Source organism: Chelonia mydas, chromosome 13, assembly GCF_015237465.2.
Source record: "Chelonia mydas isolate rCheMyd1 chromosome 13, rCheMyd1.pri.v2, whole genome shotgun sequence".
Lineage (NCBI taxonomy): Eukaryota > Metazoa > Chordata > Testudines > Cheloniidae > Chelonia > Chelonia mydas.
In genome coordinates this window covers 16319401-16342061 of record NC_051253.2, presented here as the reverse complement: position 1 = coordinate 16342061, position 22661 = coordinate 16319401, and the positions used below count along the sequence as shown (strand labels likewise).

General features: G+C 42.1%; 1 protein-coding gene and 1 long non-coding RNA gene across 2 annotated transcripts in view; one reads left to right on the top strand and one right to left on the bottom strand.

Moving 5' to 3' along the window:
* Positions 1-2747: 2747 nt before the first annotated feature.
* The window catches only part of LOC102930562 (plasmanylethanolamine desaturase), a 32942-nt gene continuing 13028 nt past the window's right edge, over positions 2748-22661 (bottom strand). Inside the window, exons 3-6 of the mRNA XM_037915422.2 lie at positions 10470-10561; positions 9591-9735; positions 8557-8769; positions 2748-3952 (exon numbers count right to left, since the gene is read on the bottom strand). Coding sequence (XP_037771350.1) covers positions 3831-3952; positions 8557-8769; positions 9591-9735; positions 10470-10561 — 572 coding nt within the window. The 3' untranslated portion in view covers positions 2748-3830. The remainder of the gene's footprint in view (positions 3953-8556; positions 8770-9590; positions 9736-10469; positions 10562-22661) is intronic.
* LOC119567908 lies at positions 3949-20717 on the top strand. Its single transcript, XR_005227830.2, has 3 exons — positions 3949-4801; positions 5512-5573; positions 19560-20717. It is a non-coding gene; the product is annotated as an uncharacterized LOC119567908 (long non-coding RNA).

Genomic DNA, 22661 nt, shown 5'->3' with positions numbered 1-22661 from the left:
TTATATAAGTCAGCCCAAATGCTCTTTTCATACATTTTCAATGTCCATTCTCAATAAAGGAGATTTCTGTTAGAGGCATCTGCCTCAAAAGAGGTTTATTATTTAAGAGGGAAGAAGTGTTATGCAATGGATAGCCTGGGAGTCAGGTTCCTGGGGTCTATAGCCACAAGTTAGTGACCCTGGAAAAGTAAGCTAAACCAAGCACATAAGGTCTGTAAAAAGAATATAAACTCATAAGCCACACGGTAGAGGAAGGCATGAGTCATGATGTTTGTAAAGTTGAGAAATCCCGAAGAAAGATGCTATCACCATGCAAAGTAGCACACAGTAACTGGCTTCTATTCAGGAAGCAACGTTTGTATTTACATACCCAAGGTGTACACATTAAACTCCAGGAAACTTCACAGCATACTTTACCTGTAACACAAGGACTGCTTCAATTCCACTCCAATGTAAGTGTTCCTGTTTCAGTAGAACAGATGGAAGGAACTGATTTCCTGAAGGGTATTGCCCCCGGTACTATTAGAGTCAATAAAGTTAGAGGCAGCAACCTAACCATAACAAACACACTGATGGTTAAAAACTATTGTAGAGAAATCATCCCTCTAGGCTCCTGGCATAACTTAAGACAGCACTGGGGGGCTGCTAAATTATGGCAGCCTCCCTTGGCTGACCAGCATCTCCCAGTGCTGTGCTTAAGCCAGGCTTCAACAGGCCTCTCCCATCCCCCTCCCCATCCTTGCTCCAGAACACCCTACACAGAGTGTGCTCATAATGCTGCCTTCCACAGTGCCTGTACTGGGGGAAACCTCCCCCAGTCTGGATGCTGGTCTTTTAGGGCCTTTTTACACTACTCTGGCCCTTCTATCAGGAGTAAAGGAGCCAAAGTGGGGGGGTGTTCTCACCCAAGTCTATTTAAAAAGACCCACACTTTTGCATGGTTACACTGACTGAAGAATTTGGAGCAGGCAGATAATCGCATTTTATGGAGGGGGAGGGGGAAAGACAGGTTTTCATTAGCTTGTTAGAATACAGAACCTGAAAAGCTTAAAAACAAGGCACCGACTGCAACACGAATCTCTAGGACCACATTTTCAGAGCTCAGCACCTCTCACTGAGAACAGAAGGGAACTGCCACATCCTGAGCCATTTTGAAAAGCGTAGGTCATGATATTCAAAAATTTAGACTCAAAATCAAAACATGGCCAGAATTCTTAGACCAAGGCTATGCATACACCACGATTTACACATGACCTAATACTTAACCTTGAAAATGTACCTTCCTATTAAAGTGACAAACTTTAAAGCCAATGCAACTTATTCACCACCCCAAAATTAAGTGTACCAATTTTATATTGAGGTACAGAGAGTTTACAACTGGGAAAGAAAAGAATCAAAACACTCAATCTATTTCACAACAGTTCATTTCTTGGAAGAAAGCAGTGGGTCTCAAACTTTTTTTTACTGGAGACCCCTTTCACACAGCAAGCCTTTGAGTGCGACTCCCCCTAATAAATTAAACACACTTTTAAAAATATCTACCACCATTATAAATGCCGGAGGCAAGCGGGGTTTGGGGTGGAGGTTGACAACTTGCAACCTCCCCTATGACTCCCTGAGGGGGTCCCAACCCCCAATTTGAGAACCCCTGGAAGAAAGGGAAAAAAATAGCTACTATGCTAATCTGCTTCACTTGAGTGAGGGACTGCTAGGAACAGAAATGTAGCAATTTAAGGGCATTCCTCTCAGGCATTCAGCCCAGGGGTAGGGGTCCTCCCTATGTCAGGGGTGGGCAAACTACGGCCCGGGGGCTGCATCCAGCCCTCCAGATGTTTTAATCCAGCCCTTGAGCTCCTGCTGGAGCGTAGGGTCTGGGGCTTGCCCCGCTCCAGCCAGGGAGCAGGGTCATGGGCTTGCCCCACTCCGCGCAGCTCCTGGAAACAGTGGCGTGTCCCCCCGTCCGACTTCTGTGTGTAGTGGCAGCCAGGGGGCTCCACACGCTGGCCCCACTCCAAATGCTGTCCCCGCAGCTTCCATTGGCCAGGAACCGTGGCCAATGGGAGCTGCAGGGGTGATGCATGCAGACGGGGCAGTGCACAGAGCTGCCTGGCCACTCCTCCAAATAGGAGCCAGAAGGTGGACATGCCACTGCTTCTAGGAGCTGCTTGAGGTAAGCGCATCCCAGAGCCTGCACCCCTGACCCCCCCTCCCATGCCCCAACCCCTGCTCCAGCCCTGATCCCCCTACCACCTTCCAAACCCCTCAGTCCCAGCCTGGAACACCCTACTGCACCCCCAATCCCTCATCCCCAACCCCACCCAAGAGCCCGCACCCCCAGCTGGAGCCCTCACCCCCTCCCACACCCCAACCCTCAATTACATAAGCATTCATGGCCCGCCATACAATTTCCATACCCAGATGTGGCCCTCAGGCCAAAAAGGTTGCTCACCCCTGCCCTACGTAGAGCTCACTAGTAGGATCTGGGTGTAAAGCTTTTCTGTAGGGTGGTAGAAACTGGAATAGTCCTTTGTTATAATGTCAGATGCTTATATACTGAAAGAGTAAAATACACTGCTATAGTATGAGCAAAGGAAAGGCCAGGTTTACAGTCACCAACCCCCACCCCCACCCCCCAGACTGCTGGGGGACTCATGCATTAATCCTGTGAATGCTAGATATTTCAGATTAAGTGTTGAGGACAAAGTGTGATTTTATACCATCAAATAAATGAAGAACTGCAACAAGACTTAACAAATGTGATTAGTATTATCTAACTGCTGTTATAAATTATATACATTTAGAACATCACGTTAAAATATTATTCCATGTTACACCAGAATAGATTAAGGCTTTATATTATTTACAGAAACCAACAAGCACCTTAAAAAAACACCATTAACATTTCCGTGCTAAAGACACAAAATCTGATGTCTTTTGCTCTCAAAAGAGAACGATTTGCAGATGTGCCAAGTGCTACACCTACTTTAAACATTGATTATTGGAACAGGAAACACATACCGGCAAGATCCCATCAGTGAGCACTCTGAATCAATTAATGCAAGCATGTGGGGTACACATACAGCGTGCCCTCCAGATACTCAGACATTTATTAATGTAAAATTGAATGCTTATACAGAAGTGGTTGGTTCAAATTCCTCATGAAAATTTGAACAGATTTTTTTTTAAGGGAAACTGAAAACACTTAAGAATTCTTTGCCCATTGATCGAGTCAAGATTTCAAAGTCTGCTCCACACCACGTTAACAAGACTTAACACAATAGCAAAGATGGAACTGACAGATTTATCAACCACTAAACGCACAAACTGTGACAATTTTATTGGCTTCCATCACTCTGACATGCTGTTTTCATGCAGCATATCTGGATGGGATTTCTTGAAATGCCGTGACAAGTTATCTTCACTATTCTCCATATTGGTCTTAGACAACAAGCTACTTTTAAAAGTTAAATAATGTTGATACAACACATGTTTACTGTGCCACCAATGTATTAGAAGTGATGGTGCGTCGTCTTCCTCTCTGGCTCACCTGATGGTTTTTATGAGACTCAGTGATGAAATATTTTCTAAGACATCAGCAGACATGGCTAAAGAAAGGTGCTCAGTACAAACGGAAAAGTAACCATTCGCATTTCAAGTATTGTTTGAAGAAGAATGAGTTTTTAATTGCAGTCGATGTTAGCACTTTTTAGCTTGTGCTTTAGTCTGTTATTTCTTTGCAAGTCTTGCATTTGGCTGATGGCTTTTTTTTTTTTTTTTTTTTTTAAAAGGTTGGCAACAAAGATAAGAACTGTAGAAGGCTGGTAAGAGTTTTATTTAACTTTCTGGGCCCACTTCATGTCATCTGCTCTAGGCTTTTGCCCAGTCACTCCTTGGATAATATTCTCCAAACGTCTCCAAAATCCAATCTTCTCTAATGGATAGTTCAGCCAACCTGAAAGACCCCGGGGGGGAGAAAAAAGTATCGAGCATTAGCTTAAACCATAGCAGTAGAAATGCAAGTTTGCATTGCTTTTCTTCCCTACTTAAGAGTGTTATTCACTTTAAATATCAAACAAAAATGTGTCACAGAAAAGTTCAGCGGTAGTGCGTTATGGGCAAACAGTGAAGAATGGCCACTATACAAAGCTAAAGGAGACCCTATCAGGGTAAAAGAGAGAAAAAACACTTTGAATTTAGATATTTCTGTTTTAAAATTTCTAGCTAGTTATACAGATTACAAATTGCCCTTCATTCAGACCCGTCAGTTTCACTTTTTGTTCAGATGGTTTCCCTTTCTGGTTCCTGTGCACTAGCACACGGTTGCAAAAACAAGATAACTGGTCACTGACATTTAGACAGATTTATTAACTCATCAGATTTTGTAAGATCCAGTATATGTTGCTCCAGCCATAGCTAAATAGGCTTTATATTAATTCCTTGTTTTCAGTGGCACAGCCAGGGGAGTGGTAGGGAAAACTGCATGCTTAACTAGGGCAGCTCCAGCTTTTAAAACACATTAACTCATATCTGTCTAAACATGGTAACTCAGAAAATAAATTCTAATCACACTGTACACTATGTCCTATTATCTGTGCTTTTGTCACCTTATTAGATACTGTTGTGTGTTCTAGATGGGATACATGTTGACATCATTTGGAAACTGAAGCTAACAGCATGGGGCCACTGTGTTTACTAAGAAAAGCATCACAAAGGGAGCACCTAACTCCAGTGTTCTAGTATCTGAAGTAGCCATCAAAAAGTTTCCAGGCAATGGTCAAAGTGTTGGTATTAGCCTATAACAGTAAGTAGCGTGGATCTTGGCTATCTCAGACCCTGCCTCTCCTCATGCAATACTGCCACAGATGCAATCAAGAATGTTTGAGCTGTGCTCCTCTTGATTTAAAAGGGAGGGGCTTGTAGCACACCTTTGCTTCCAGATATTTGGTTAGACTATAATGAGTTTCATTTGGGATTATGCTTTTATCATGAGACTTGCTCAGTGGTAGATTTGTTAGGCAACCTTATGTCTAATTTTAAAAGGTGTAGAGAAATAGCTTAATCTTAAGAGCCCAGAGTTGCAATAAATTAAGTAATATTAATGTCCTCCGCATACACTCAGGAGATTAGAGCACCTGAAGTATTTTACCTAAAGTATTGGGATGCCTTGGATGTGCTTAGTAAAATAACATGCAGTGCTCAGTATAAAGTTTAAATTCTAAAACAACAGTTCAGACTTTGTTTTAGCATGCAATATGCAAGACTCAAGAGCACTTGGTGTGTCACCTTCATAATCTTAATCAGGATAGTTACAATTCTTTCCTGATACTGTATTTTAAACCAACCCACATACTACCAATTGAGAACAGCTCTGAAAACCTTAAATCCATCTTTTCCTGCACAGAGGCATTTAGGTTAGTCACACCAGTGAATCCATGCTTCTGAAAACTGGCTCAAGTACATAATATTGCACCCACCAGACGGAATACTCACTCTCAAATTTTCTTCCCCCAGGAGTTGATGAGTGCAGGGAAAGCAGCAGCAGGCGGAGAGGAGGAAACCAAAGAGAAGCACAGGTGCGTGGACATGCAAGGGCTATTGGGCAAGAGACAGAGCAAGCAGGAAAGGCCGGTGAGAATGCAAAAAGTGAGCTGGATGGGAGGCAGGATGAGGAGAGGAACTGAGAGGCTTCCAGAGGAGCTGCCCCACAGCCAGCTTTGTCAGGTCAGGGCAAAGCATTCCTATAGATGTGGTACGTAAGAGCAAACCGATTCAGGCTGGTGAGATTTTCATGCTGTGTATATGCCCATCACAGGATTCAAACATTAAAGTGGCACCCGTTGATCCCAAAATAAGACAAGGACACTTTCAGGGTCACTTCAGCACGGGGCACTGGTGCACCATCTCCTCTCTACCAAGCAGGTCTCTTGCCCACCAAGTCAGTCTGCAGGCTAACGATCCAGAACCTGTACCCAGGGGTCAGCATTTACTAGGTCTCCTGCTAGCAACCCTCCCTCTCTGTACACCTCACCCCTTCTGGAAGGCAAGTAAAGTCTCATCAGAGCAATGCTGCCAGCACCCTTTGGGAATGGACCCATCCTTCCCAAACTTCTAAATGTGACAGTTGAAGGCTTTGCATGAACAATGTAAGGAAACAGAGGTTAACAACAGACAGCATGAATTCACAAGTGGCCTTGTAAATAATATGTAGCTAGTAGATAAATAATAATAATAGTAAAGGTGATAAGCTTGCAGCTTTGCTTCCTAGCATAAGAACGGCCATACTGGGTCAGACTAAAGGTCCATCTAGCCCAGTATCCTGTCTTCCGACAGTGGCCAATGCCAGGTGCTCCAGAGGGAATGAACAGAGCAGGTAATCATCAAGTGATCCATCCCCTGTCACCCATTCCCAGCTTCTGGCAAACAGAGGCTAGGGACACCACCCCTGACCATCCTAGCTAATAGCCATCGATGGACCTATCCTCCATGAATTTATCTAGTTCTTTTTTGAGCCCTGTTATAGTCTTGGCCTTCACAACATTCTCTGGCAAGGAGTTCCACAGGTTGACAGTGCATTGTGTGAAAAACGCATACTTTATAGTATATGGATAGCTTAAGATCAATACAGGGATTGGTTCACAAAATTAGGAGGTCAATCAAAGCATGTGATACAATGCAGAATGTAATGCGCATGTGTTAGTCTGTTTTAGAATAATTATAAATCAGATTATATACCTATGTACATGGGAGTTGTGGTGCATTTTAGCTCATCCCCCTCACCTAAACCTGATCACCTCAGGTATAACTGTATGAAATGCCAACAAAGAGACCTCAGTGATAAGTCTGGATTCAAACCAATTTTTTGGATTCCAGAGAACTGGATAAAGTGTTCTCTCAGAACTGGATGACATGCTCTGGTAAGCCAAGTGGAAAAGTCTCGGAAGGAATCCCAATAGTCAGCCTGGAAGCTTTAGCATTAGAAGTTCCATTAAGAGTCTGTGTGCTCAGTTATCTGACACACTCCTGGCAAGATACAAGGGCAGACACTTATGTACATGGGGTCAGCTCTGAAGCAGTGTACACTCTCAGGATTTGAAGTCTTGTCCAATGACACTAACAAGCAAGGCTGCTTTTAAAGTGCAGTTCATGCCTCAGTATCTATTAGCACTTCACACACACACACAGAGCTTTACATCTCAAAGGCTGGGGGTTTCCCCATTATTCTGAACTAAGACCACTGTGGTTAGGGATCCAAAAGCCCTTGCATACCTACACTTTATTCAGTGAAGCAATCCATCATATTACCTTGATGTGAAATGAAAGTGGGCTGGAGAAGAGGGAATGGGATTAATACTTTTTATCATAGTTTTTGCTCATTTAGAGCTTTCCGTATGAACAGCTCAAAGTTCTTCACAGAAGCTTGCTGTTGGAGGCACAGTCAGTCAAGTGACTAGCTCAATCCTAAATCCCAATCCTCTGTTCTTGTCACCCTACCATACTGTCTCAGTCGCACTGCATTTCGTTCTGACAATGATTAGGAGCAAACCATTTGCTTTGCTTCACATTTTGATGTTAGGTGAAATCCAGACTTCAGTGTAAGTATGAAAGGCCGGATAGATCAAAAGAGGACCCAGCTAGCAGCATAGTCGTACCTAAAGTACCAGGGAGTGGGCTAAAGAAGCTGAAATAGAAATGAAACAAATGCTAGCCTAGGAGATGGTTTTCTGACAGATGACAGGAACAAGTTATAAAGCTTTACACAGGGCACACAGTACTGCATGACTAATACAAATCTATAGATCTTTATTTCACAGTCCATTTGTCAGAGCAGGAGATGGAGTCAGGAATCTAGAATTTTATTTCCAGCAGTGCTATCACTCACTGTGTGATCTTTAGCAAGTTATGAGCACTCTGTGGTTTAGCCTGCCCATCTGCAAAATGGACATAACCAGAATGACTTTAGTTGAGGTGAATATCATGATCCAAGGGAATCAGAAGCCAAAAAAAACCTTGATAAAGAAGTTACACATGTTCTGAATGCCTTTGTTAGAAGCATTTGGAAATTCTCTCATTATGGCCATGAATTTCAGAAGTCTAAAAACTTGTTTTGGAAACTAACATTCAAAGAGAGAGCCAGTGCAGATTAAGAAAATAAAATCATTCCCTTTGTATGAGAATAGAAGCTTTCACAGAATTCACTGCACTAAATAAAGATGCACTAATTTGCATGTGAGATCAAATTGCTTGACCTTTCCCAAGCCCCAGCATCACTGACCTGAAGTCAGCTATAGAAAGTTACTGATTTTCAGCCAATCAGAAGCCTGATTCTTCTTTGTGGGATTGGGATTTTTCTTATTTATGTAACAATACCAAGTGAAGAGCCTCAGTTGAATTGTACAGTAAAAGCTAAACATACTGCAAGTTGTGGCACATAATGTCATCCACATTTTATAGACTGCTAAACAGTAACATACATGCAATCAGACTACATTCTTGCCACATGTATGCTTTCTGGTTCAGTGAAAAAAAGCTCGGTCCAGGAATATATAGTTACTTTACCTGTGGTAATACAAAAATAAGTCTCATGGGGAGACACATGATGGATTCGATGGTGTTTCCGTGGCAGGATAACATGCCAGTCCTGCAGAAAGATGACCCAGCAAGGAAGACCAAAGTACGTATGAGACCATTTGTGAATCTGGTTTGTCAAGGTTACAAAGATAGCCAGGGCAAAGACATAACACTCCCAAGGGCATGTTTGGTACAGTGCTTCTGCAAATAAATTAATTAAACAAACAAATAAATGAAAAAGCATAAAAAAACCAGACTCTTTCTTTTATTTTATTGAAGCAGATTCCTACCAGACAGTTTCTAATCATACCTGCCCTGTTTAGAAGTTGCCCCTCAATTCTGACACTATTCTAGCAGTTGCTGACACTTCAGATGTTAACAAGGCCCATGACCAAATTGCTTCAGCAATAGATTGTGACAGCAGAGCTGCTGAGTCATGAACAACTCATCCCATATGACATTCTGAAATGCCACAAAGTAATAGGATTGCAAGACTAGTATGCACCACATCAAATTAGGCAAAATAAATTCAGTCTAATGGATAGTGGGAACCTGAGCTATGGATTTACTGACTGTTGTACAATTAAATAGGAGAATGTAATGCTGCATTATTAGTCTTTACATTTACTGAACTACTTCTGCAAAATAGAAAATTTCACTGGTTTTTAAATCTTAAACTTTCTTCCTTAATTGCCTGAGTTTAAAAGTCCTTTGGGAAAGACTGAGATGCTAGTTCTTCTGCAGAATTTATATTCTAAGGTTTCTTTACTGAACTCTTCAGTAGGACACTTTCCTGAAAATGGGAGATCCTTGGCATGGGAGAAGTTAATCACCCATTATCAAATAGTGGAAATTTTTTCCCCCTCTCCTCCAAACATCTGCTTCCAACAAAACTTAGAGCTGTTGACATGCATCACCGATTCAATTTTTAATCCCTTCCCCACACAAGGGCAAGCACTTATTCAATTTATCCAGAAATGAAGATTCTAAATCCATATACATAGTCACTGCTAATAGCTTACCTGGAGAAAGAGAAACAAACTTGTAGGCCATGTTTGCCAATGGCACTAGTGTCATCATGCAGTTATCTCCATTGGTCTCTATAAAATCATGTCTAGTAATTGCTGTGGGGTCAATGTGATGTTCTCTAAAAGGTCTGATGAAAGCCTGAAAGAACAAAGCCAGAAGTGCCAGGCCATTACTCCTAAGAATGAATGGACCAGAAACAGAATGAAAGCATCAAACCAAAGAGTGATACAAGGGCTTCCATACTACCATGAACCTAGGAATTAAAGGTTCAAGCTTTTAGAAGTAGCATTTGAAATAATTCATCCATCTGTTGCTTTACACTTGCAAATCTTCATACAATGCTTATATTTCAGCCCAGTTTTTGCATTTTTAAGCAATGTATTAATATTGTTAACACATACCTAGCAGTTTCCATCTCAAAGTGCTTTATAAGGGTGGATATACATTATCACAATTTTACAGATGGGGGAGAAGCACAGAAGTCAAATGACTTGTTAAAGGTCACATAGCTAGGCAACAGCAGATCTGGGAACAGGGATGCTTATTCTTAGCCTACTGTTACTTCTGCTTGTTAATACTCCCAATCGGAATAGAGCACATTAGAAAGACAGACAGTCACCTCAAACTTCCTAGCTTTTATCAGTCTAGAAGAAGTTTAACACTGTATGTCATAGCTCTACCGCCAATATACCAGACTAATTAGCATAGGATAAAGAGAGGGTGAGGAGGACAACAAGTCGGCCAAACCAGGAGGAGAGATAAGACAAGACAGAAAGAGACAAGTTCCTATATAGTGCATAGCACATTTAAGGTGATGGCAGCTTCCCCCAAAGTGATTTTATTTGAAATTTTAAAAATTCAGAGTCTCAAACCTTTCCAACTATGGGCAGCTCCACAGATCCCCAGGTGTCTGCTCCCCAGTGCACTAATCCCGACAGAAAGTCAGCAGTAATAACTCCTGCAACTTTAAGAAAAACAGAGTTAGGAATCCAGAAGTATTGTTTTAATGTCCACATTTCGCCCCGCCACCCCGCCCCGAGAAAAAAAAAATATCAACACTACTATTTTCTGGACAGATACACACTCCCAAACACAAGAGCGATCTGGCCACTCTGAATGCAGAAAGGTCAACCTTCAATGAAAAGTGGGTGATCATAACAGGGGCCATTAAAAGATTAAGTCTTCTCTTAGCTGACAATAAGATCTTGGATCTGATCTATAATCCTATCATCAAATAATTTCCATACCAGTAAATCTAGATTTGTCAGAAATTAATTTATAACAATAGTCAAATCAGAGAAACCAATTACTTAAACGTATATTTACACTGAACATGATCCTCCCTCAAATGGCTAGATGTATAGCTGGTAGATCTAATTCACACACCTAACATCCAACGTAAAAGGACAGTTTCGTTTTACCTAGTACGTACTCTGTTTAGACCACCCTTGTCCAGATCTGCATAGATATTCATAGCGTTAGTGGGTAGCACTACCCACAACATGGTTGTTATTCTTTTTGCACTCAGCAGAGACTCTCCTACCAGCCGACCCCCGCTACCACCACACACTCTTGGACCTCGCCAAAGCTTTCTAAGCATGAACCACAGAGAACTCTCTCAGCTTACTACTAAATAATACCAGCTACAGATGCACACTTTAATACCTGGAAGGGGCTTCCAGACATGGCTCTTTACAGCAAGGCTGTTTACAAAGTAAGGTTGAAAGCCTAGCAGCCAGCTAAGGGGTGGAGCCACCTACAATAATGCAACGAGGAGCATCAGAGTCCATATTGATGATTCCCTGGAAAAAGTCTTCTATACTGAAGAGTTATTAAAGTGGCATGGCAGATGTAGAAGAATGTGTGTCTAAATCTGTAGACAAACATGGACAGTTTGTGAATAAGAATATATTTTTTTAAACTGCCAGCCATGTGCACTAAGTATGCAATTTAAAATTTAAGTGTTCTTCTGTTCTTGCAGATAAGTAGATTTATTTAGATTTTGGTTTTATACATTCTCTTCACAAAAAGCTCAGGGCAACTTTGGCACATTTAAAGACAAATAAAAACTGATTGAAGTAACAGCACATCTTCCCGTCAGACATCATCTTATCAGTTGTGTGACCAATGCATCTTACGATGACCCTATCATACTTCCTCACTACATTGAAATTCTACCGTCAGCTGCCTCAGCTCTTCACCAGATGAGGATTTACAGCATGCCCAGAATGTCAACCCATTATGGGCAGATAATTAGCAGGAAAGTCCTTAGAGAGAAAGCTCTGCCAGCAGCCACTTTATAGAGGCAAGATGGGGGGGAAGAGGGCAGTCAAGCTCAAAGGTGTCTGCTGACCACAGCTGTGGCAGCATGGCATAGGGAGAGACACGGTCTCTCAAGCAGGCAAGTCCCAAGGAATTTAGGGCCTTATAGGTCAAAACCCAACACTGTGACCATTACATGGCCAGCAACAGGTACAAAAAATCATTAGTAATAGATTCTACAGATCCAACTTTGCCCTTATTGCTCTGAATGGGGTTTCTGAAGTATCACCAAGGGCAGGATTTGGTGACAATTTTGTTGATACATAAGCAGGAATAGAATCCAACTCCCTTGTGGAGCTGTGTTGGCTCTGCAGGTATAATAGAATTACAGTCTTTCTGTGCATTTAAAGTCTTATCTGCTGAATTCAGCCACAGAGAAGAACTGTATTGAGTAAAAGGTGCATTAGTTTCTCAGTGTATAACTGCACTTAAACTGTCAAAAACAGCAGTACTCTCCTCTCCCTCACCCCCTCCTTCTGCAGCTCTATTTAAAGCCATTCAGTAGACACTGACCTAAATTTCCATGTCTGCGAAATGTAATATGCAAAGAAGATATACCTGGAAACTGATTAGGTGTTTTATCCTGGAGGGAGTTACATGGAAACTTTACACAACTCCTACCAAGCTAAGCATCACACTGATCTTTCAATCCATTGTCAAAAGGGCACCTTGGGATCAGAGAAGTAAATAAATGAGGGGTGTGCGTGTAACACATTTCAATAAAGGGATTGGCTAGCAACCAGTATAAAACCTAATGAAACACACCATTCATATCTGACCCTTGGAATGTATTTTACAAGGCGGGGCTAGTAGTCTAGCAATGTGTGTACTAAAGGCGGGTGCATGCTATATTTGAGGAGCTGGTTAACTGCTCATAGAAAGCCACATAATAGAACTAGCCATATAGCCATGGTCACAGAGTTAGTGACTGGAAGTTTTTTTAGTTCTCCATTTTTTACATTCACATTAATGAATTACACAAATAACAGCTGTCAGACATACTCTTGACTTTTTAACTCTAGAAACACCAGCTAGTTTTTAAAACAAGGTAAGAACAGAGTTTTATTTTTGCTGTATATAACTGGATGGAAATACCCAAACTGTCTCACCAATTCTCCCTGGGACCTTGGTCTGCCACTCCAAGAAAGCAGGGGGCTCCTGGATTTCTACTCAGCAGGCAAGCAACTTCTCTTCCAGGTGCCTTAGGGTATGTCTACACTGCAATTAGATACCCATGGCAGGCCCAAGCCAGCTGATCTGGGTTCATGAGCTCAGGCCTAATTAACTGTGGGGTTGACATTTTGGCTTGGGCTGTAGCCCGAGCTCTGGGACCCTCCCAACTCTTAGGGTCCTAGAGCCTGGTCTCCAGCCTGAGCCCAGAAGTCTACATTGCAATCAAACAGTCCTGCAGCCCAAGCCAACTGGCATGTGCCAGTAAACGGGTGTCTAGTTGCAGTGTAGACATACCTTTAGACTTCTCCTCCACCTCAGCTCCCCAGTCACAGGAGGTGGTGCTTTTGTCATGTGGGTCTGCTAGGATTTAGGCAGAGACAAGCAGACCCATGTCACTACTTGTGACCCAAACCAGAAATTAATGGTTCCGTTGTTAGTTTGCCTGGCTATGCTATCCTGGCATCTCACTGCTGCTCTAAAGAGAACCTCAAAAACCTCCTTCCAGGATGCATCATTTTAGTAAATTACCTCTGCATTTTTATCTAGAAGTGAGACAGGTTGGATTTCTCCTAGTCATGAGTTGATGTTGACATGCTTTTTACTATGGGGTTATGGAGCCACACATCCTGTTGCAATCAGGATGCTTAGATCAGCTGTCTTGGGACTGTTAACAAGATTTTGTTTGATGTTAGCAGGATTGCCAAAGTGCCGATACTTTTATGAAACAAGATAAGAGTAGTCTATTTTTTATTAATACTGCAAAGTACTGCAGGAATTCTCTTCATCTGCATGTGGTGCAGAGGTAGTGCAGCTCACCCACTACCCCTCACAAAGTATATTTTGAGGGTCCCCCTCACTCTTTGCCCTTCCCTTTGTCTTTGTTTAGCTAATCCCAGACATATGTCCCTCTGCCCCGAACAATAATAATGAAACTAACATGCCTTTTCTCTATCCTTTGTCTTGCCTTGACAATTTAGACTGTAGGCTCTTCCGAGCAAGAACTGTCCACTGCTGTTCTTGTACAGTGCCTGTCACAATGAAGCCCTGATTTGGCTAGTCTTTAGGTACTACCATTAAAAAAAACCCACGATTAATACATTTTAGAACAAGACACCCCTGTAAGACTGTCTTGTTCTAAGATAGATGGATATACTAGAGATACAGCTAGCCAGTGTGGGACAGCACTCAGCCTTTGGGATCACCCCACATCATGAATCTGAAAGAATGTGTGGCTTCTACTTAAAGGGGAAAAGGAATAGGTGGGGTTTATTTTAAAAACCTGGGCTATGGCTACACTAGAGAGCTTATAGCTGCATTGATACAGCTGCACCGCTATAAGCTCTTTGTGTAGCTGCTCTAAGCTGACAGGAGCGAGCTCTCCCGTCGGCTTAATTACTCCAGCCCCCGCGAGCAGCGGTAGCTATGTCGGCGAGAAAAGCTCTCCCACCAACCCAGTGCTGTCCACACCAGCACTTATGTCAGATCAGGGAGGTGGCTAATTCATATCCCTGAGCAACATAACCTAGTCAACTTAATCTAATTTCCCCCTGCTGATACTTACACCTTCTTGTCAACTGTTTGAAGTGGGCCACCTTGATTAAAGTGGCCTCATTAGCACTACAAAAATGATTTCTCCTCCCTTGGTATTCACCCCTTCTTGTCAACTGTTGAGAATAGCCCACTTTCACCTTAATTGAATTGACTTGTTAGCACTGAACCCCCACTTGGTAAAGCAACTCCCATCTTTTCGTGTGCTGTGTATTTATACCTGCCTCTTTATTTTCCACTCCATGTATCTGATGAAGTGGGTTTTAGCCCACAAAAGCTTATGCCCAAATAAATTTGTTAGTCTCTAAGGTGCCACAAGGACTCCTCACTGTTTTTGCTGATACAGACTAACACGGCTACCCCTCTGATACCTGTTAATCTGTAGTGTAGCCATAGCCTCAAATACCACGAATACGGAGGTTGTAGTAGCCGTGTACTCAATTCTCTCTCACCTGACCTTACAGACTGAAGTATGTTCTGTGAGCATCATGTGGCCTTGAAACTTTGAAGCTAACTGCAAAAAGAAGAGAAGGAAAGATGAAAAGTGTCTCTGTGGAAGGGTCTGGGAGACTATTTTACACAGCGTTTCAGGAGCAGTCACTATCAAACACCAAGATCAGGGGAAGAGCGAAGAGTTTGCTAAGACATGTCTTATTCTAAGGCTGTTTGAAATCCCAGCAAGTCCTAGAAGCCACTTTCTAGCAAACAACATTGGTAGGTAGGTTTCCCTTACAACCTAGCCAATTCATAGCTCGGTAATTCTGGCAGAAAAGAGTATGGAAAGAGGATGCGGGATTATACCTGGCACTGGTGGTGGGGATAATACTTTGCACTTTATAACACTTGGATTCAAGGATCTCAAAGCACCTTACAAACATAAATGAATTTAGCCTCATTTTCCTAAGACACAGGCATTCTCCCATTTTAAATGAGGAAAAATTGAGGCACAGATGTTAAGTGACTTGTTTAAAGTCACACAGGAAGCCTATAGCAACACATGGGATAGAACTAAGGTCTCTGGACTCCTAGGCCTGTGTGACTATAAAGAACATCCTTCCTTTCTGACTGAGTGAGATGTAGCAAGGTCTGGAGAGAAAAACATAGCCCAATTGTGAGTGATAACATTAGGGAGGGCCAGTCACATATCCAGTAAAGATGGAAGTCCAGAGTTTGTGATTCAGGGATGCACAGGTCTCATGCTGATCAGAAGCAAGGCCACTGTAGAACAGCAGAGAAAGGGACTTTTGCTGAACTTGATCTTATTCAATCCAATCAATAGGAACTCTGAACAATTCTTTCATGATGGATTAGAAAGATCTCAGAAAATATCATGCCCAAGAATAATGGACATTACATTCAATGATGGTAGTCCATTTGAAATATATAATGTTGTTTTAAAATGTTTTGATTAATGCTTTTTTAAAAAAAAATCAGTTCTGAACTAGGTATCTAAAGAAAGCTTTCATTTGTTATTTGATATATAGACCAACGTGTTAATAAAAAAAACACTTCATTTCAATAAATGGATTGGGCTACTTTTGGGCTAGAAGCCCAATAAAAATATTTGGCTAGTTTTGGGCTACTTTTTAAGTGATGTTAGACTATTAATGCAGAACATCATTCAGCTGAAAAGAAGAAGTGGAAGCAGAGGCCTGGTACACACGGGGGGCGGGAGGGGAAGAGTTATTTTATAAACAGCTGACTGATCATGAAGTGAATAAAACTGACAGGCCTCAACAGAAGGTGAAACCAGAGTTCACAGGCAAAGAATTTATCAGGCATTTTAACTAGAGCAAAGAACAGTAACAGAGGTGCTTTCAATATCCAGAGGCATAACCCTCATATCATTGGCATGAGAGGGAGGAAGTTTTATTAAAGTAAGAGGCTAGGCACTGGTTTTTGCCAGAAAGGTTGTGGCTGGTTTTGCCCTCAGATACATACAGGGTCTTGAGGTACAGAAACAAGAGGCCGCAAGGGACCTCGGCAGAGGCAAAGGTGTGATGTAACGGAGCAAGATCTTGAGCAGGTAGTTACTGTTACAAAATGAGCAACATTGTGGAGAACTCAGGAAAGAGTTTCTAGTTATACAGGTGAGATACAGTCAGTGAACGTGACTGACCCTTAAAAGAATTGAGACGTGTTAAGACGATGTGTTGGAACTTTTATACCATGCATCAATACAAGCAGAAGCCTAGGGAATGACAGCATCTGGGCTGTTTAGCAATAGATGGCAGGCAGGAGCGGGCACGGAAAACCAAAAATTGTCACATTAGAGCAAGTTACACACCACTGACAATTCTCTGATGACCTGAACTCCCAAACTCTATAGGAAGGAGCTAGAGAGCAGTGCACCTCATATGCCTGGGAGTTCCACAGATAAAGTTCTCTTTTTTCTTTTTGGATTTGTGACAAATCAGACACATTAATGGGGATAACTCCAATGTCACGTTAAATATAACTACCTTCCCTTGGTTGTGATTTGCAAGTGAATTCCACCAACAGAGCAGTCTTATACTGGAATAAGTGAAGTTTCACTCCTAGTCAGAGTTCCTACTCAGGAGATTTTTGGGAATAGGTCTGTTGGATTGAGGAGTGTCTCATGTACTGAAGTGTTGTATTTTTCCCTAGGCTGTGTGCTTAACCACAATTGCTGTTTAAAGTGAATGACTGAACATTTGCAAGTGGAGGGGGTTAGAAGGGAAAAAACTCAAGCTAAATTCCCAAAACAGATATATATATATTTATTTCTATTTCTTATAGATGTTTACTGCTAACACATCTTTACTTCTAGAAGCAGCTTGTTTTAGGTATTCCCATAACAGTAACATCTATCTACATTCCATACAAATTTGTCGCTCCCTCACTTTTGTCAAAAATTATTTACATGACAAATAAAGACTAATGACATCGATGTTTTAGAAAACCCCAATTAGCAGTAAAGGGAGGAATTCTGCAACATTTTATGTTTCCTGCAATTAAAAAGAAAATTAAGAGTCACTCATTTTATATGGCCATTACAGATAAATACAAAGTAAAGCCGTCAAGATTGGAGCTATATGCATAGACAAGGAGCTAACCGTATCAACAGACAGCAGAGTCCCAATGGCTGGTAGAAAGGTGATCCCTAAAGGATTTAGCTAGAAGAAGCTGAAGGTTTTTTCCTTTTGCCACAACATGTGTCACATAGGTTGGCAAGACCCGATCTAAGCTACAGGGAACATCACAAACGAAGGTTAAGCAAGCACAAGACAATGACAAACTTTGTCGCTACTTGTCATGTGCTCATCAGGTGTAGTTGGCGCAGGACAGAGGGTGTGGTGACAAGACAATTTGTGACAGTCTCAAGTCACAACAGCCTGCTAAACATGTTAACCGTGGCTCCATTGTCCCCAAAACAGTGTACAAAGTTTACTCAAAAGTGGGTATAGTTTAGTTTAATGATAAAATCTACTTATATACAGTATTGTCTGAAAATTTAAATAGAAAAACCTGAAACAAACATTGGTCGATGCATTTGAATATTAAGGCACTGAATGACTATTCTGCCAAGTGTAATTACTACTACTATTTTGCCATTCTACAGCACCTCTCAGGCAAAGATCTCAAATCACTTTACAAATTTAAGCCACAAGTATTCCTGTGAGGCAAGAGGAGGAGAGTGAGGAACAGTTGTTAATCACCTCACCCAAGGTCACATGGCAAGTCAGTGGCAACGCCTGAGATGGAACACAGGTCTCCTGGTTTCCTAACCACATGCTGTCTAGTCACTGTATTACACTTCTTTCAGAAACGCTTTATTAGAATACAGCAGTATCTCTTGCCTGGCCTCCCACTATTGTAGCACACATCTGAACACAATGGAAGAATCCACCAAAAAGCCAGAAACAGTGTGAGGCCTAGAGAAGAAAGACGGCTGAGACTCCTGCACTACTTAACACCTGAAGGTTATATGCTTATGGGAGAAACAAACTAATAGGTTCTTTTGGTTAGACTGCCAAAGTGTGAGGGGAAGAGAGTTAGATGTAAAATAGCAGCATCAATTCAAAGTGAACATGATAGTTTGTCAGGCTCTCCTCAGACAGCCCATCTGTTAAACTAAGGAAACGGATGACTCAACTGGCCTCTCTCAGTTCTCGGAAACCTGTGCTGGGTAGCCTTACACATTGGGAGTCGCATTCAGTTCAGTCAAAAAGATTCAAAAAGCAAGTACTAGAGGGATGGAAACATCTTTTGAGATGTTCTCTGTTCCCTTAGAGAGGAACCAACCAACAGAAGTTGGCTACCTTAAAGTTTTATCTCTGAAGGCATTTCTAAATTCCCCAATACACAAGAGTTACATCTAAGAAGGTACCAAAAGGAAGAAGTGCCCAGAAGGATGGAAAACAGCCTGTCAGACACTGCAGCTTGAGTTACAGCCAGAAGCTGCCAGCAAAATCAGCTGGGAAGCCAGACACTAAACACAAGGATAGGCCATAGGAATTGGCTCTTAAGCAAACATCTATCAGATAGAAGATTTGAGCAAAACAATCCATCCCCAATTCAGCAAACTAAAGAACCAAGTGACAACTAAAGAAAAAAACCCAGCAACAAAACTAGCTGGCTTTGGATGCACCCAGCTAGCTGGACAGCCAGACAGGATTGCAGTGTATGAGATGTTTCAGAGTTGTTTCATGGTCTCTGTGTATATAATGTCTTCTGCAGTTTCCACAGTATGCGTCCGATGAAGTGAGCTGTAGCTCACGAAAGCTCATGCTCAAATAAATTGGTTAGTCTCTAAGGTGCCACAAGTACTCCTTTTCTTTTAGTGTATGAGACTTTCTTCCTATCACACTAGTCTAGAAATCTGTTTAGAAGTGAAAACTGGATGGTTATACAGAGGATATTCACATAGGAACTCTTCTATTCTACTGTCTCTTCAGAAATACAATGGCAGCACGCGGACCCCAGAGGAGGCTGGTACAGTAGAAGATGCTGCAGGAGAACCAAAAGGAAGACTTCCTCTTTTGCTAAAAGACCCTCTCCCCCACAGCAGTTCACCTTCTGGGTGGCTTAGTGAGCAAATCCTCTTGCCAAACACTGACACTCTCTGAAGTCTCTGGTTGCAATCAAGCAGGGTCAATGCAGCCCTTTGCAGTACCACACAGTTTACTCTGGAGGTCCCTTTTGGAGGATAACATAATAATACTCAAATATACCTGCAGATACCTTAAGGATCCTATGGTGCACTTTGTGCAAGGTCCAGGTCTCGCCCCTAGTGTGGCTGTTCAACACTCCCTCCGGCAGCACTAGCTAGCACCTCCACCCTAAAGGTGGCAGCATTTCAACAGTGCAGTATGTGTAGGGCTCAAGTTAAAGGGCCCAGTTTTATAAAATAACTTACATTTCTAGAGTACCTTTCACTTTGAAGGATCCCAGAGCAATCAGCTACATACTAACCAGAATCATTGCACCCTTCTGCAATGCAGCCGCAATAGTACTGAATGTGAGATTTTCTAACCAAGACATCTATTCTTTCAGAATAGGCTATGTACATATATTTACACTGGTGCAATTCCCAGCTTGGGTTAGACACACTTGCGTTAGCTCTAATTGAGTTAGTGTGCTCACATGGGTATGTACTTGGGACAGCGTGGAATTCCATCCATCTACCTCAAAAAGATGAAGGGATAAATTTCCCGTCTACCAAGATTTATATTGCGCTCGTCCCTTGGATAGCCAAGCACCTTTTATTCTAAAAAAAAATACATTAATTTCTCTTGATCCTGCCAGACTTTGAACTTGTTCTAGAGTCAACATATTCCATACCTGATGCTTAGGTAACATAATAGTTAAGCAACCTTTTTTAAAGATAAAAATCAACTTTTACAACAAAGCAGCCAATCAATTGAGGTTTTATAGATAATCACTTATTTCTGCACAGAGGAAAAAAAATGGAGAAAAACTATCAATTTGGATTCAGTTTATCTGTCAAGTTGCAGTCGGATGACAATTAATATCCTAATTAATAAACCTCTAAAACACATAAAAGAGAACACCAGATACCACAAGTCAGCCCTAAAGGTACAAAAGATTTTAAGTTTCATCTGCATTTGTTGGGGGGGGGGGGGGGGGGAAGGGGCGTTGCTGCTTTATGACATATACTGAAGGCCTGAAAAGCAAAGGAGAAATTGCACTTGAAATGTCAAGACTGGCAAGTCTTGTCTTCTCTAGTTTTGCAGTAAGGCGTCTTACATGGAGAATGGGTGGGTGGGAGGAGGTAGAGAGGGGAGCTACTATCTCACAATGTAGTCCAAGGTCTCGCTTCAACTGAGGACTGGTCTACACTACAGAGTTAGGTAGACATAATGCAGCTTACATCGACCTAATTATTTAGTTTCTACACTACAGTCTTCCTCCTGCCGATGTAAGTGCCCTGCTACACCAACATAATAACTCCATCTGCATGAGAGCCGTAAGGCTTATGTTGGTGTAGTTAAGGCAACGCAGTGTCTGTGTAGACACTGGGTCCCTCACATTGGCAGTTGGACTGTCTTGTCAATTCCATGGCAGGAGCTGTGAAATTGACAAGAAAGCCTGGCAACTAGAGCTCAGCTGCCCCCTCTCCCTGGTGAACTTATTTTTCTAATGTAGACATACCCAGAGAGGGCACGTGTATTAAGTATTTGGCAAAGACATCCATGCAAGTATGCAATGGAGTTAAATAAAAGTGTTAAAAACCCCAGAGTTTTAAACAGTCTTACTCAAAACCACTTCCCCTTCAAACGGCTCAACTTTGTCTCACGATGAGACTTTCTACAGCTCTCCAGTCACTAGAGAGAGATCTACAGCAAACAAGACCTGAACTTCTAACATAAAAGCAAGCAGAAGCCCACACACACAACCCACCCACCCCTTTAAAAAAAAAAATACAAGCCTCTCAGGCCATATTGGCACATCAGGCCATGTTTAGGCACATTCCCAATTTCTCCTTTCCTCTCCAGGTCACCTTTGAGCAAACAAATACAGAATCTTTAATTCAGAAATCGTTCTGAAACCAAACGAAGTTCTTGGTCAGCCTCTCTCCCTGCATGAGACTCATACAGCATATGATTTGGCATAGCACATTACAACATGCCAAATCAGATGATATCTAATAAAAGACTCTGCTCACATCGCCCAGGCAAGTGACTGCCTTCGTGACAGCCTGCACACACAGGATCCAGGCCTCTAGAGTTGGAAATGTTTTTGGAATCACTGAATGTCACTAAATACATTTTAAACACATTCAACAGTAAAAAAGAAAGGATTTTGTCCTATCCTGTAAGGCACTGACAGAAAGGGAGTGTAATGTGGCCATTTAAAGTATGTCTGCACTGCAGCTGGAAGCACGCCTCCCAGGCTGGATAGACAGACACTGGCTAGCTGCGCATGAGCTAGAGCGCCAAAGCGTGGATACTGTGTCTCAGGCTACCCACTTCAGCTCGGACCCAGGAGCTGAACAGGCTTGGACTTGGGTGGTCAGCCTAAACCACTGTCAGTGCTGCAACGTCCACACTGCTATTTTTGGCGTGCTGTTTTAAGTGGAGTTAGCATGTCTGTCTTATCTCCAGGCACTCTGAACCTCAAGCTCAAATACACACTTTGCAAAGGAGCCCGAAGAAGGGGCACCAGAAAACTAACAACAAGAAAACTATTAGTTACTATTTCAGAAGCTGTTCTGGATCTTTAATATTTTAGATAAACAGGTTTTTGCTAGTCTCCCATGTTTTCACCTTCACAGGGAATAACTCCTCCCATTTCTTTTGTTTTTACATTAAAAAAAATTTAGCGCTAGTGAATGGAATCTTCAGCCAGAACTTCAGTTTACCCATAAAACAGATACAGCATAGGAAGCAGCACTACCTGCTTCCCCACACAGCCAATCAATTCGTCACCCTTGAAAGACCCTCCCTATCTCCAAACCCAGGCAATTTCACTAGCAAGAAAGGAGGCAGATAACTCAGTGGATGCTGTAATGCAACGTTCATCTACTAGAAATGGAC